Source organism: Strix aluco, chromosome Z, assembly GCF_031877795.1.
Source record: "Strix aluco isolate bStrAlu1 chromosome Z, bStrAlu1.hap1, whole genome shotgun sequence".
Lineage (NCBI taxonomy): Eukaryota > Metazoa > Chordata > Aves > Strigiformes > Strigidae > Strix > Strix aluco.
The window spans coordinates 74,660,255-74,672,477 of NC_133971.1; the positions used below are offsets into that span (position 1 = coordinate 74,660,255).

General features: G+C 34.1%; 1 protein-coding gene across 4 annotated transcripts in view; it reads right to left on the reverse strand.

The window, feature by feature from the left end:
• Positions 1 to 12,223, reverse strand: part of VPS13A (vacuolar protein sorting 13 homolog A) — a 108,914-nt gene that overhangs the window by 40,209 nt on the left and 56,482 nt on the right. For 3 of the 4 annotated variants that reach the window (XM_074813272.1, XM_074813268.1, XM_074813271.1), the window contains 10 exons: positions 11,845 to 12,201; positions 10,978 to 11,079; positions 9,387 to 9,545; positions 9,004 to 9,265; positions 7,937 to 8,097; positions 6,700 to 6,803; positions 5,110 to 5,407; positions 3,522 to 3,917; positions 2,597 to 2,701; positions 2,353 to 2,499 (listed from right to left, as the gene is read on the reverse strand). In XM_074813272.1, coding sequence (XP_074669373.1) covers positions 2,353 to 2,499; positions 2,597 to 2,701; positions 3,522 to 3,917; positions 5,110 to 5,407; positions 6,700 to 6,803; positions 7,937 to 8,097; positions 9,004 to 9,265; positions 9,387 to 9,545; positions 10,978 to 11,079; positions 11,845 to 12,201 — 2,091 coding nt within the window. The remainder of the gene's footprint in view (positions 1 to 2,352; positions 2,500 to 2,596; positions 2,702 to 3,521; positions 3,918 to 5,109; positions 5,408 to 6,699; positions 6,804 to 7,936; positions 8,098 to 9,003; positions 9,266 to 9,386; positions 9,546 to 10,977; positions 11,080 to 11,844; positions 12,202 to 12,223) is intronic. The other variant, XM_074813269.1, reaches the window with a different exon arrangement.

Below are 12,223 nucleotides of genomic sequence, written 5' to 3' on the forward strand. Positions count from 1 at the left end.
CTACAGCAGGATTGCTTTTTTTCCCCTGAAAAAACAGGTTGTCACCAAGAAAGAAGAGTGGATAAAAAAGAAAAGCAGTAGGAAGGACTCTGCTTTACTTAAAATGACAAAAATAGAATGGGGGGAGAGGGGAGCAAGCTAAAATATGAATTAACATTTCAACAAGCTTCTTGTTTTTTTGAAGATCAACCTAATGTAAAAAAGTAAGAAGTATTAAAAAAAAAAAAATCACAGGAACTAACTAAAAAAAAAAATCTAGGTTAGCTGAATAGCAGAGTTCCACCTCTCAAGAACAGGATCAGATGGGAACTTGGTTTTGGAAATCTGTGTTGGATGCCCAAAGACAGACCAATATTGGCTGTACTCTACCTAGATTTAGAAGAGATAAAAAACATGCTGAACTGAGCAACTGGGTTACAAATGGAAATCTCGGCAGACTTAACCGTCACAACACAGATTTTTAGACTGCTTATCAAAAGGGAAAATACAATGTGGAAGGGCAAGCAATCTTGGGAGTGAAGTTTGCAATAATTTATGAGGGGATACAGATTCCTCTGTTGACCCCTACTACTGCATTTGATAAACTACCGTATCTAATCTTTCAAAAGATATTAGGAGTGATCCTAAAACCTACAAAATCCTCCTCTGATAGTCTCCTTTCAGTTATCAAGTAAGATCAACTAATACAATTATGAAACACTTGAGAAACAATGATGCTTGTGGGACAACCTGGAAAATTCTGTAAACATATCAATAAAACAGCCAATACGGGAAAACTACAGATTATATACGTAGCAATTTGAACGTGCAAAACTATTACCTTTGAATAGTTTTTGCAGAACATTTCAAAAGTTCCTATAAAATAATTAAAGTTATTCTAATAGCAACTCTATATCAGATAGAAACCACAGACCACCAATAAGTAGTAAAATCCACCTATTTCCTCAGAGGAACAAGTTAGATATGAAGTGGCCCACACCACTACACATGAACCTTTGTCATTTCAGAGTTTTATCAATGAACTAGATGAGGAATCATGTATGTAAAGAACCCAAAAACTATGCAGAGTCAAACAAAAGTTTGGTTCAGAGGAACGTAAGAATATTAGGAAATAGAACCAATGTGTAGGCTTATGGCAAACAGCCTATTCTTGAGTAAAAGCAAAAAAAAAACATTTTTGAAAATAATGATTAACATTATGGGAAGCCGAACTGACTTAAACACATGAAGATCTAAACATCATTGTGTACACTTAAAAATCACAACAGAACAGTGACAATAAATAGCAAGCAAAGTAGTATTGGTTTCATAAATTGAAATAATGATATTTAACTGGTATTTCTCCTCCATAATCATTAAAGAAAAAATGCACACTTAAGGAGCACATGTTGAAGGTACCAAAAATGTAATAAAAAGATCTAGTTATGAATCTGATTCAAAATATTCTTTTAACTTTGGTATTTTAGTTTGCAAGCATTTTTGGTAACCACTTGGAGTATCTACAATGCTAAAGAAAACTGAGAGGGCCTCCAACTGCACTATTTGTTAGGCTTAACTCTGTCTCTGTTTTGGATATGGTCCCTTCAGAATCATTGGAAGGAGGGAGATTTCACTCTTCCCAGAAGGCAGCATGGATCACTTTCAGCTTTCATAGACCCCCCAACACTACCCCAAACAGGCATTGCATCTCCTATACGCCCTGAAGGAAGGCACGATGGCCTGAAAATTCAAAATACACACAAGACATAATTGTGGGATACTGCAATGCAAACAGCCAAGTTGCATGCCGTCTGCAACATTCTAGACCTCTGCGGCATAGACAAAAGCCCAAAAGCCATTTCCACACCATTTGGCCCAGGGGCCGGTACTCCCTCTCTAGAAATGATGCATTAAGCACTAAAAAATATCAGTGAGACTACTCCTAGAATAAGAGCTTGGAGCTATCTGAACTGATCCACATGAGGGATTTTCCTCCTATATGAAAGCAGCAGGACATGTACCAGGTCAGCCAAAACACTCTACCAGATACCACTGCAAAAACTGAACAGAAGTTTCAGTGCCACTGTGGAGAGAGATAATATAGTAACAGTGCAGGTCTTTTTCTCATACTGTTTATGATGCAGGTAACAGAGAAAACATTACAATTACAATGTAGACAGCTTTACAATATATCCTAAAGCAGCACTGAGAAAGGCTAAGAGGACATAGATAATTTATTCAAAAAGCACGGTATGTTCAGACATTGCCATTGAACACTATGCATGGCTCATTTTCCATCAGTGAGTGTTCAAATCAATTTATTTTTTTTCTCCTTAGATAAACAACTTGGAATAGCTTCCTTTATAATTTTACCTGTTGCAAAACAATAGGAATCCACTTCTCCTTGCCTTCTTCAGCTACTTCCAAAGTGTATTTGCTTCTATTTGAGATCATAAAAAATGGAGTGAAAGTTACAATTCTAGTAATATTAAAACTGCTGTTGTTTATGGTGACACCGACCTATGAATAGAAGGACATTGTTAGAAGTATGCTGTTACTTTCTTACCTCATTAATATTTCCTGAAAGTAATGAATCTGAAAGATAAATTTGACTCACTTGATATTCCTTTTTATGGCTCTTGCATTTCACAGAACCATGACTTCCAACTGTGTCCAGTGAAAACTGATCAGACAGTTCACTGTCAGTCACCATAAGCTGCACCTGTGAAGAAGCACGCTGAATTAATTTTCAGCTTACTACTACTAATTTTCAGCTTACTAACAACATTTAAAATCATACCTGACGTATGCATATATATAAACATAAGTGCATACTGGAAATACTGGTGTTTCTATTAAAAAGTCAAGACATATCAATTGCCAGTATTGTCTCACAAAGATATTTTCTACCACCCTTAGTTATAAGCTATGTGAAATAAGCATTGTAAGTGTAGGATACTCCAGAGGAGGCAACCACACAAGAATCCTTTCCAAAACTTATCACAATTAAAATCTCAAATACAATCAACAGTCTCATAATTCCTCTCATACCATTCATCAGTCAGTAATATGCAGCATTAAAAAACTCACATAGCACACTCAAATGGTAAACTGAATCTTAACCTTAGCTTACTACCAGCTCAGATCCAATCTACCAATCACCACTGCAAGTTTTCATTTTTCAAGTACCACAGCTTTACATTTCTTATACAACTTCTGCATCTTATGTGGAACAAGGACCTTTACTGATGCAGTTTAAACGGAATAACGGAAATTGTTTTATCTAGGAAACATTTCTCAGTGAATTTTATTCCTCCCAAAGATGAAAATCTCTTTCTTAACTATATCTTTGATAATGTAGATTTCCCATCTCAGGCATATCTGACTACACATTTTAAAAAAATTGTCTTTAGACAGAATATCTTAGGTTTCACACCCTTTACAGAGCATAGCATAGTATAGGTAACTTTCAAAGTGTAAAAATGCTTTCATATAATAACACAGGGGTGTACAGAGCTGTCAGGTTTTCCATAATACAATACCTTGTTATTTTGGAGGAAGTTTTTGGGCTGGAAAGAAAAGAGGAGTGGCTTTTTGTAATCTGGAGGATGCTTGCGGTGAATACCATCAGCTTTGTACTGCAACATTCGACCAGTTTTATTTACCATCCAGTAAGGACTGTGAATTGCTATAACCATCTGCCCAGTTGTGTAGGTCACGTGGACAGCAATATCCAGTTCAGTCTTATCCAACTCCGTGACGCAGTAAAATGTCGTGAAGCTGATATCAGGTAGATTGCTTTTTACATTGTACTCACTCTTCCAATTTTGATCAAGATAGTTAAGCAACTGTAAATCTAGTTTTGTTTGATCCAAGACTGCATTATGAATCTGGGCTGAACACCCTTCTTGTAGAGTCTCATATTTGTTCCCGTTTCCCTTTAAAAAAATGCCAAACAGTGTACATTTACATGAGTCACATTCGAAATTCATATCCACTTTTATTTTCTAGCTAGCTTTGAAAATTAAGATACAAGTTATTTAGGCAAAATTTTAAAATGTTTATTATCCTATTTAACTACGTTACATTGTTAAACATCTCCCTTAATATAACATTTTACAGGAAAAAAACCCTATGCATAGTCATCAATATTTAACACCTGAAAAAATGTGCCACCAAATTCAAATACATAAACATGCTGAAATGACAGATTTCCTCAACTCAATATTTCTTTCACTAAATTTAAATTTCTAAGAGACATACAGAAAAAAACCTGTTACTGCCATACGTGTGGTAGAGGATACAGTCTCTAGCTCTACAGACTAGAATTTTGTCTCTAGAAGTGCAATTGAGACAAAATTTAATTATTAAATTCTACTATTTGAGTTTAAATACTAAATATTAAGACCACCTGAAAAAAAAAGTTTCTGTGTCTCCCATATATACTTCTATTATCTTAAGTCTAGATGAGTAAGCAACGGGACACAACCATAGCACATCCACAGAACAAAACATGTAGTGCTGAGGAAGCAATGTCCACACTGTATGTGTTTTAGGTGTTTTACTTGAGACTGGCTCTCATTTGGCCCTGGATGCCTATTAACAGTCAAAGTGCACCTAATTGTTTAACTTCATTGGAAAAGAATATAAAGTCTGGCACTAGGCTGCAATTTAAGCCAAAAACTGGCAAAAAGGCAGGCCTGTGAGAATTCATTAAAAGCATGCTACTGCTAAAAGTCAGTGACTGCATAGCACAAAAAATGCTACTGGAGGCTGACCCACTTCAGTCACTTGAGGCTGTCATAATTCACAGGGAAAACTGCACTGTTTAATTAGGCTCAAGCTGCACTTGAGCAACAGAAAATTGTTCTCTCACAGGCATAAACTTGTACAGTGTAAGTTTTACTTTGCATATGTATCTAAAATATGAATTATTACTAATGATTAATACCATCACTTTATGACATTCTGGTACTGTTCCATTTCTGTAGATAAAGACTTGCCCTTACAAGATCTGTGAACAGAAGCTCTTTATTTTAATGTCCATTTATAAATGTATTTCAAGCAGCTGGTCAGCTTTCATATCCTAGGTGGGAAACATCACCAAGAAATTAAACATTAAAGAATTACCTCTACAGAATAAGTTATCTGATAAGGAAGAAGATTGCGGAGAAGAACAGAAGGCCATAAGTGAACAACATATGGAAAGTCCCATTGATCATCTGCACATAATGAAGATGTCAACATGTCTTTTACAGGAACAATATTGATGATAAGTGAGTGGTTAGTTGACCTCACAGACTGGCATTTCCTTTGTAATAAACTATCGACATTTTTCATAATTTCATCAAACGTAATTCCTTCACACATATCATATTCTCCATCCACTCCACTTTCATTGGCTAGTGGTTGCAAACTCAGTATGGATCTGTAAATGAAAACATTTTTTAAACACTCAATATGAGATTGAATTTTTCAGTTATGAAAAAATACTATGCAACACTAACATTCTAGTATTACTTGGATTTTGGAAGATTTCTGACAGTAATTCATTGCCTGCCTTTATCTCACTTCAAAGAGGAAGCAAAAGGTAGTCTGGATCCCAAAAATTCATGGAATTGTACCACTTAGGATTTTTTCTTCCACACCACCATATACTTCCCTTGCAAAAAAAGGGACTGTTGGAGATTCTTATGAAGAGGCTACTGAATTTCCTTAGAAGTGCTGCTATATTCTTGTTCCAAGCAAAAGGTCTAGATAAACAATTCACTCCTATGACAGATGTGCAGAAAGTGCACTTCTTTCCAGTCACATAAAGCATCAAGTTTATGGATTATTTACACACATGGCTTTTGTAAGGCAACTGCTTTAATCCAATCAGCTGCTCCTTGACTGAATGTTTGTGGTAGTAAACATTTCTTGACTGCCTAATGGAACTCACCCATGTATCTGTGCAATGAATCAGAATGTCACTAAACCGTATTAAAGAAAATACAGATAGTTAGAAATATTAATGAACTTACATTATCTACAGTAAAGTATAACTTATTTAGTGAAAGAGATACACAGCCGTCATCTTAAAAAAAATGAACAGTGTTTGGGAGAAAACAGAAGGAAAAAGTCTCTGTAATCATAAAAAACAATCAAAGCAAACTTATCTGCCTAAAAGTTGGTGACAGTTCAGCTAAACTGTACATACAAACTCACTGCAGTTTTAAGTGGGTATTAGCTTGAAGGTGCTAATAGCAGAGCTATGCTGGAAGCCAAGTCATTCTAAGGTTGAAAAGTCTTTTTGTACATCTGTGATAAGAGTTTACCAGTTTCAATTTTTTACTTCAGAATCACAAAAATCAAAAGAAGCCTTTTTTAAAAAAAGAGAAAGTTGTAATACATCACTGGACATTTATCCACTAAGAAAAATTCTGTACTGTGTGGATAACAATCACTGTGTTACAGAAGCACCTTGGCTTGGAGTCTTAAAGTAATTTAGCTAATTTAAGTTGTTTGGTAAATGAATTTCAAAATACTTCAGATTCAAGAATTAAATAGTATTCTGTTTAACTCAGACAAGATGCTCTAAGATCCTACCTAACAATGACAGTACAGTATTAATTACAGTATTAGGTAGCAAAGGGAAACCATATTTAAGTAATTGTATGGATACAATAATCAACAATGTATAAACATATTTCATTATAAAAGAACAATGCAATAAAGTACCTGTAAGAGGACAATGGTATGTTGAATTCATTTTCTGGTGAAGCAGTCCCTAAACATCTTCCTTCCTCAAAAATATTTAACGGGATTGAAAAATGATTCCTTATCTATATGAAATAAAAATCCAGCAACATATATCAGGAAAAACTGGAAAGAGTGTTGTGAACGTAATGGAGCACAGAATAAGAACTCTTTCATTGTTCATCTCACCCATTTACCATTCAAGGTCATGTACTTCAAAAGAACTGTCTCTAATACCAGCAAATCTCCTTGAATGATTTGATTGTGCAGTTTAATGCTATATTTTAATTATAAAAAGAATACATTAGCTGTAAAATTCTTTTCAAGGAGAAACATAAAGCCCTGTAAAACCAAAGACAAGTAAATCTGAACTAATAACTTTTCAAAGAACTTTCACCTAAAAATATAACAGATATAAGGGTGTGTGGGTCAAAAACCGTATGGCATAAAACACAACGAAACTCAAATAATTTATTTAAGGTTAAGCCATCAACGTTCATTATAATTTGGGGGATATATCATTCTCTTGTTCTTTACAAACACTATTTTTTTTATTTCAGGTTACTTTAATGGCATTATTAGCTCTAGAAAAAAAATTACAATTCGACTTAGGGAAGAATAAAAACAGTAAATCTTGTTATTAACCAACTCGTGAACTACTCTGGGCAAAAGCAGCAAGTGAAATGTAACAGGGACACTATCACTATAGAACACTAATATCTGGACCTTCCCTGTACTTGTAAACTACAGAATAGCTACCAAAAATACTATTCAATCAAAAAACATGTATGCTCAAAGGGCTCGCTCTTCAGCTGACTCTACTAAGCTTGAAATTCATGTATCAATGCTACTGGATAGAGTAAAAGAAATAATCCATAGAAGGATAACCTTGCGGTAAGGTTAATGGAGGTTTCTTGACACAAAGCAAATAGTTCAATAAGACTGAAAGTAGACCTAGTCGAGAAAACATTACTGATGAATTATCCTGATCTAAAATCTGGTCTATTTCCACTCCCACCCAAACCCTGTCTTCGTCACATTGAAAAAGCTTTTTGTTCTTGAAAATGTCTCCTGAACTACCTTATAATACACACCAAAGTTATATGAATTGTTCAGATAGGTTTTTAAAATACTTTTTAGAAAATATTTAAAGAATACAGGATCATTTTCATTCATTAAAAAATTAAAATGAAATTATAATGTTTGGAAATATAGTAACCTGAATAGGAGAACGTATAGTTATCATCTTGCTTCCTTCAACAGTATCAATTTGGCAGACAATGGACCTTTCAACACCTGATTCCTCGTGTCTCACTCTGTAAATACATCGACCTACTTTTGTCAACGGAATCTTTTCCACGGTGGAATGATTATGTGGACCTAGAATTTACAAGATGAGAAATGAAAGACTCAGAAGGACCATAAAGATACATCTGAAAGAGAAATGTGCATTCAATAGAATTTTCTGCATCATTCAATCTATTAAAAAAATTTAAAGCAGATTAAAAAGTACAATCACCACTCTTAATATGCCAATCTTGCAGCGTTACTGAAAAAACAGCAAGGATTTTTTTTCACCACAGGAAAAAGGTTAAATAAGTCCATCACTCAAATATTTAAGTGGGTTTTCCCACTGCAAATAAAATTAGTGTCTAAAGAGAAATGTTTACAAGATGTAATGCTTAGTAACAAGGTACAGCTCATATATACTGCAAGACCAATTCAACTAATACAAGACCAGTTTGAAAAATCAGTGTCGAAAAAACTGTCAATTGTTACAATAAATCAACTTAAACTGTTAACACATACACCATTAAAAATAGATAAATTTTACTTTTAGCTTTAACTGTGTTTTACTTTAAATTATTTAAAACCATCCTTTCTTAAAAACATCCCCCTTAAGAATAACTTCTGCTATGAACACACATATATACAGGCCTCCAAATTCTACTGAAAAAAATTATTTTGGGCAGCTTAATTCTGCATTTACGTGTGAATACAAACAAAAACATTTGATTGCAGTAAAATTATGAAATAAAGACTAGTTACCTAAATCATTTATCATAGTAGAAAATTTATGCTACAAAAATTAAAAAGCATGATACATGTAACTTTTAGCTGCAAAGTCTAAAGCAGAACTTCAAATGCTACCAGGTATCTAAAATCCAAAGAAACATACCTTTCATGCTACGTAGTCCCTCAACACTGCTTGACCTGTACAAGTTGCCATATTATGCATCATGCAGTATTTACAAAAACAGAAAATGTATGAACCTTGAAACTTACAGATCTGAATGTAAAACCTCTTGCTGCTCAGAGTTGTCATTGCTGTGAACTGGTCACTCTCATTTTTAGTTCTGACAAATTCCATATTTAAATTCTCTCCATCTCTTAAATGAAATATTTTTGCTCCAAATTCAACATTGAGGACACTAAAGGAATCACTAGGTGAGACAGTGATGGGAAGTCCTAAAGAATTTATTATTACAAATGGTGCTCGGTCTTTTTTGAAGATGTCTGAAGTCTGACTAGCTGCCTCAGCAAATGCCTAGAAAGCAAAGTACAGATATAAAACACAAATATAATGAATGAGACTTCATCAAGATAATCTGTGCAAACATTCATTTAACAATTCTGACACTATTGTATAGTTAAGTAATCTTTCTTACCGTGCCCAAGTTACTCAACATTTGTAGCCCACATTTGGATAGTGTAATGTTCAGCTGGTCTTTTGAGGAAACATTTATTACTGTTTTATATTCTGGAACTTTGTAGTTTTCTTCTTCTGCATCTGATTCAACCAATGCTTTTTTAGCCTTCTTTTTCATCTGAAAGCAGATTTTTAAAGAATTGTTATTTGACCACTCCTTCTGTAGAAGCAGGTTTTACCTCAAGACTCTTTTTCTCTCCCTTTCCTACTTCCATGTTCTGCCATAGTTTTCATTTTTTTGTTCATGTTTTTATTTGAGAATAAAAACAAGAGCATGAGAGAATAAAGGAGGCAAGTGGCAAGAGATACATTTCAGAAGTCAGTGAAACTCCAATAACAGTACTTAAATTTGATTATTCAAAACCAAAGAACAGACATTTACATAATAACTACTGACATATCCAGTAAATGCTGTGTGAAAATATTTATCTTATCTAATAACACTGTGTAAAAACTATTATATGTAATTGGTTTCATATTCTTAAAGCACTAACCCCAATTTAGTCATTATATTTCCAAACCAAATACATATTTTGTATGTTTTCATTTGTTTAAGGAAAAAAAATTAAAATCACACATAATACATTTTCCTAGCCTTTAACATTTCTGGAAATTCTTTATTTCCAAATGTTACATTTCAAATCTGGGTAAGAAGATAATTTTGACTTACTATCTTCTACCTTTCTCCTGCATTAGGTTTCATATCTTTCTGGAAAATTCTTAGGAATATTTTTAATAGCAGTTTCTTAATTGCAACATCTCTCCCCTGCATTAGGTTTCTTTCATATCTTTCTGGAAAATTCTTAGGAATATTTTTAATAGCAGTTTCTTAATTTCAGTATCTCAGCCCATAATCTTTACCCTTCTGAGGTCATTACTGTAGAAATTTGTTTGATAATGACAGTCCTAGTAAAAGGGCAGTTTTTCCATTCTGAGCAATCTCTCAGGCTAAAAATACTTGAAAAGTTTTGAAAAAATCCCAAAACAATGCAATAAAACGGTTAAAACAGAAGGGGGGGGGGGGGGGGGGGAGGGTAAGTAGCTTCCTTTCTTAGATAAATGCTTACCTACTTTGAGACCAGAATCTAGACTATTTCCTTGTGAAAGACAGAACTGAAGTGCTAAGATCACTATTCCCACAGTGCACTTTGTGCTAGTCAATAACAGGTACCAGTTTTTCCAATATGTTTCTGCTACAGATACTAATGTGGAATTAGACGAGTGGTATTCTGTCTTTCCAAAGTCACTGAGTACATCATTAGCATATGACCTAACCTTAGAGAAACTGATATAAAGCCATTATGATTATGTAGTGCAACTGGAATCAAGTCTGCTTGCCACCTGAAAGACAGTATTATTTAACAGATCTGTGAATCTGGATCTTCACTTGTGCAAAAGCTGGTTTCATTCACTAATTGGGAAGAACAGTCTCAGTAGCCAACAAGAAGGAACAAAATTCTTAGATTAGTCTCAGTAATGAAAGGTGCAGAGCATTTGTTTCTTCTAAGGTAATGAAATGGAATATTTGAGTTCAGCTTTGGAAAATATACCTTGATTTCAAGAATCCATGGTTTGAAAAAATCAGTCTTCTCAACTTCTAGTGGTTCAAGCAAAGGTTCCCACACCCCAAACATCTCATTAAAATAGTGTACCTACAGAAATGCAGAAGTCAATTAGGAAATTACATACAACTGTTAAATCAGTGAAAGCTCTACAGATTTTAAAATACTTAAAATCCTGATTTACAAGTATATTAATTACTTCAGTAATATAAAAGATTTATAATCAGATTGCACTTTCAGCTCCCACCGTAAGATGGAAGCAAATGCATTATAGAAAAAAATGAGGCAGCTAACTCCCTACTGCAAAGACCCACTTCCAAATAAGTGGTATAAGATGTGTCACCTAAGATATAATTTTGGCTTACACTGTAGGCACTGGAAGTCTAAAGCATTATAAATAAGGAAGAATCTTCCTACAACAAGCACTGAATTTTATTTCACTAATTTCCAAATATGAACCAGTTTGGACGTTTTATATACAATACTGGTACCACATAGTATTTTAAATGACACATGAATATTTTCTACTGCAATCTTAAATAAAAATTGCTGAACAATTTTAGGCAGTTGCTACTCCAAAATTTAATATTGATGCAACAGGCCTTTGGAAACTTGTATAGAGTTTAAATGTGAGATTTACTCTATAACACCAATTACTGCCCTTAATACATTACATCTAATGCACTAGATCTTCATTTTAACTACCTTAACACCTCATTTCCATCCTGCTCCAACAACATGTATCTGCAGGAGTTTAGTCATCAAATATATGGATTATTTTTCTTTTACTGTCTAAGTAACATAGTGGGTTTCATATCTTAAGAAAATTTTTCTTTCTTATGTAGGATTTCTCACCTCTAGCTCAAGACGAGAACGTAGGTTGATTAGAGTACTCCAGTTTTTGACTTCTCCAATAAACGAGGACTTGGCTAAAAGCATTGGTACAGTTCGGTGCCCAACCCCAGCTTCAAGTGTTAGAAAAACAGATTCTATATTCATTTTCAATGACTCTCCTGTGGGAACCAGTTCTGTGGTTGGATTTGTATCTTCATTTTCATTTGACTCTTCAAGAAACCACATTTTTAGATTTTTTATATCTTTCTTATTCCACAAATCTGGAGGAATTTGACTAATCTCTTCTTCTGTTGTTTCTGCAGTTTGATAAAGGGCTGATGTAATAGTAATTACTGTGTTTATGATTATTGGTGAAACCTACAAGTAAGAAGTTGGAGTA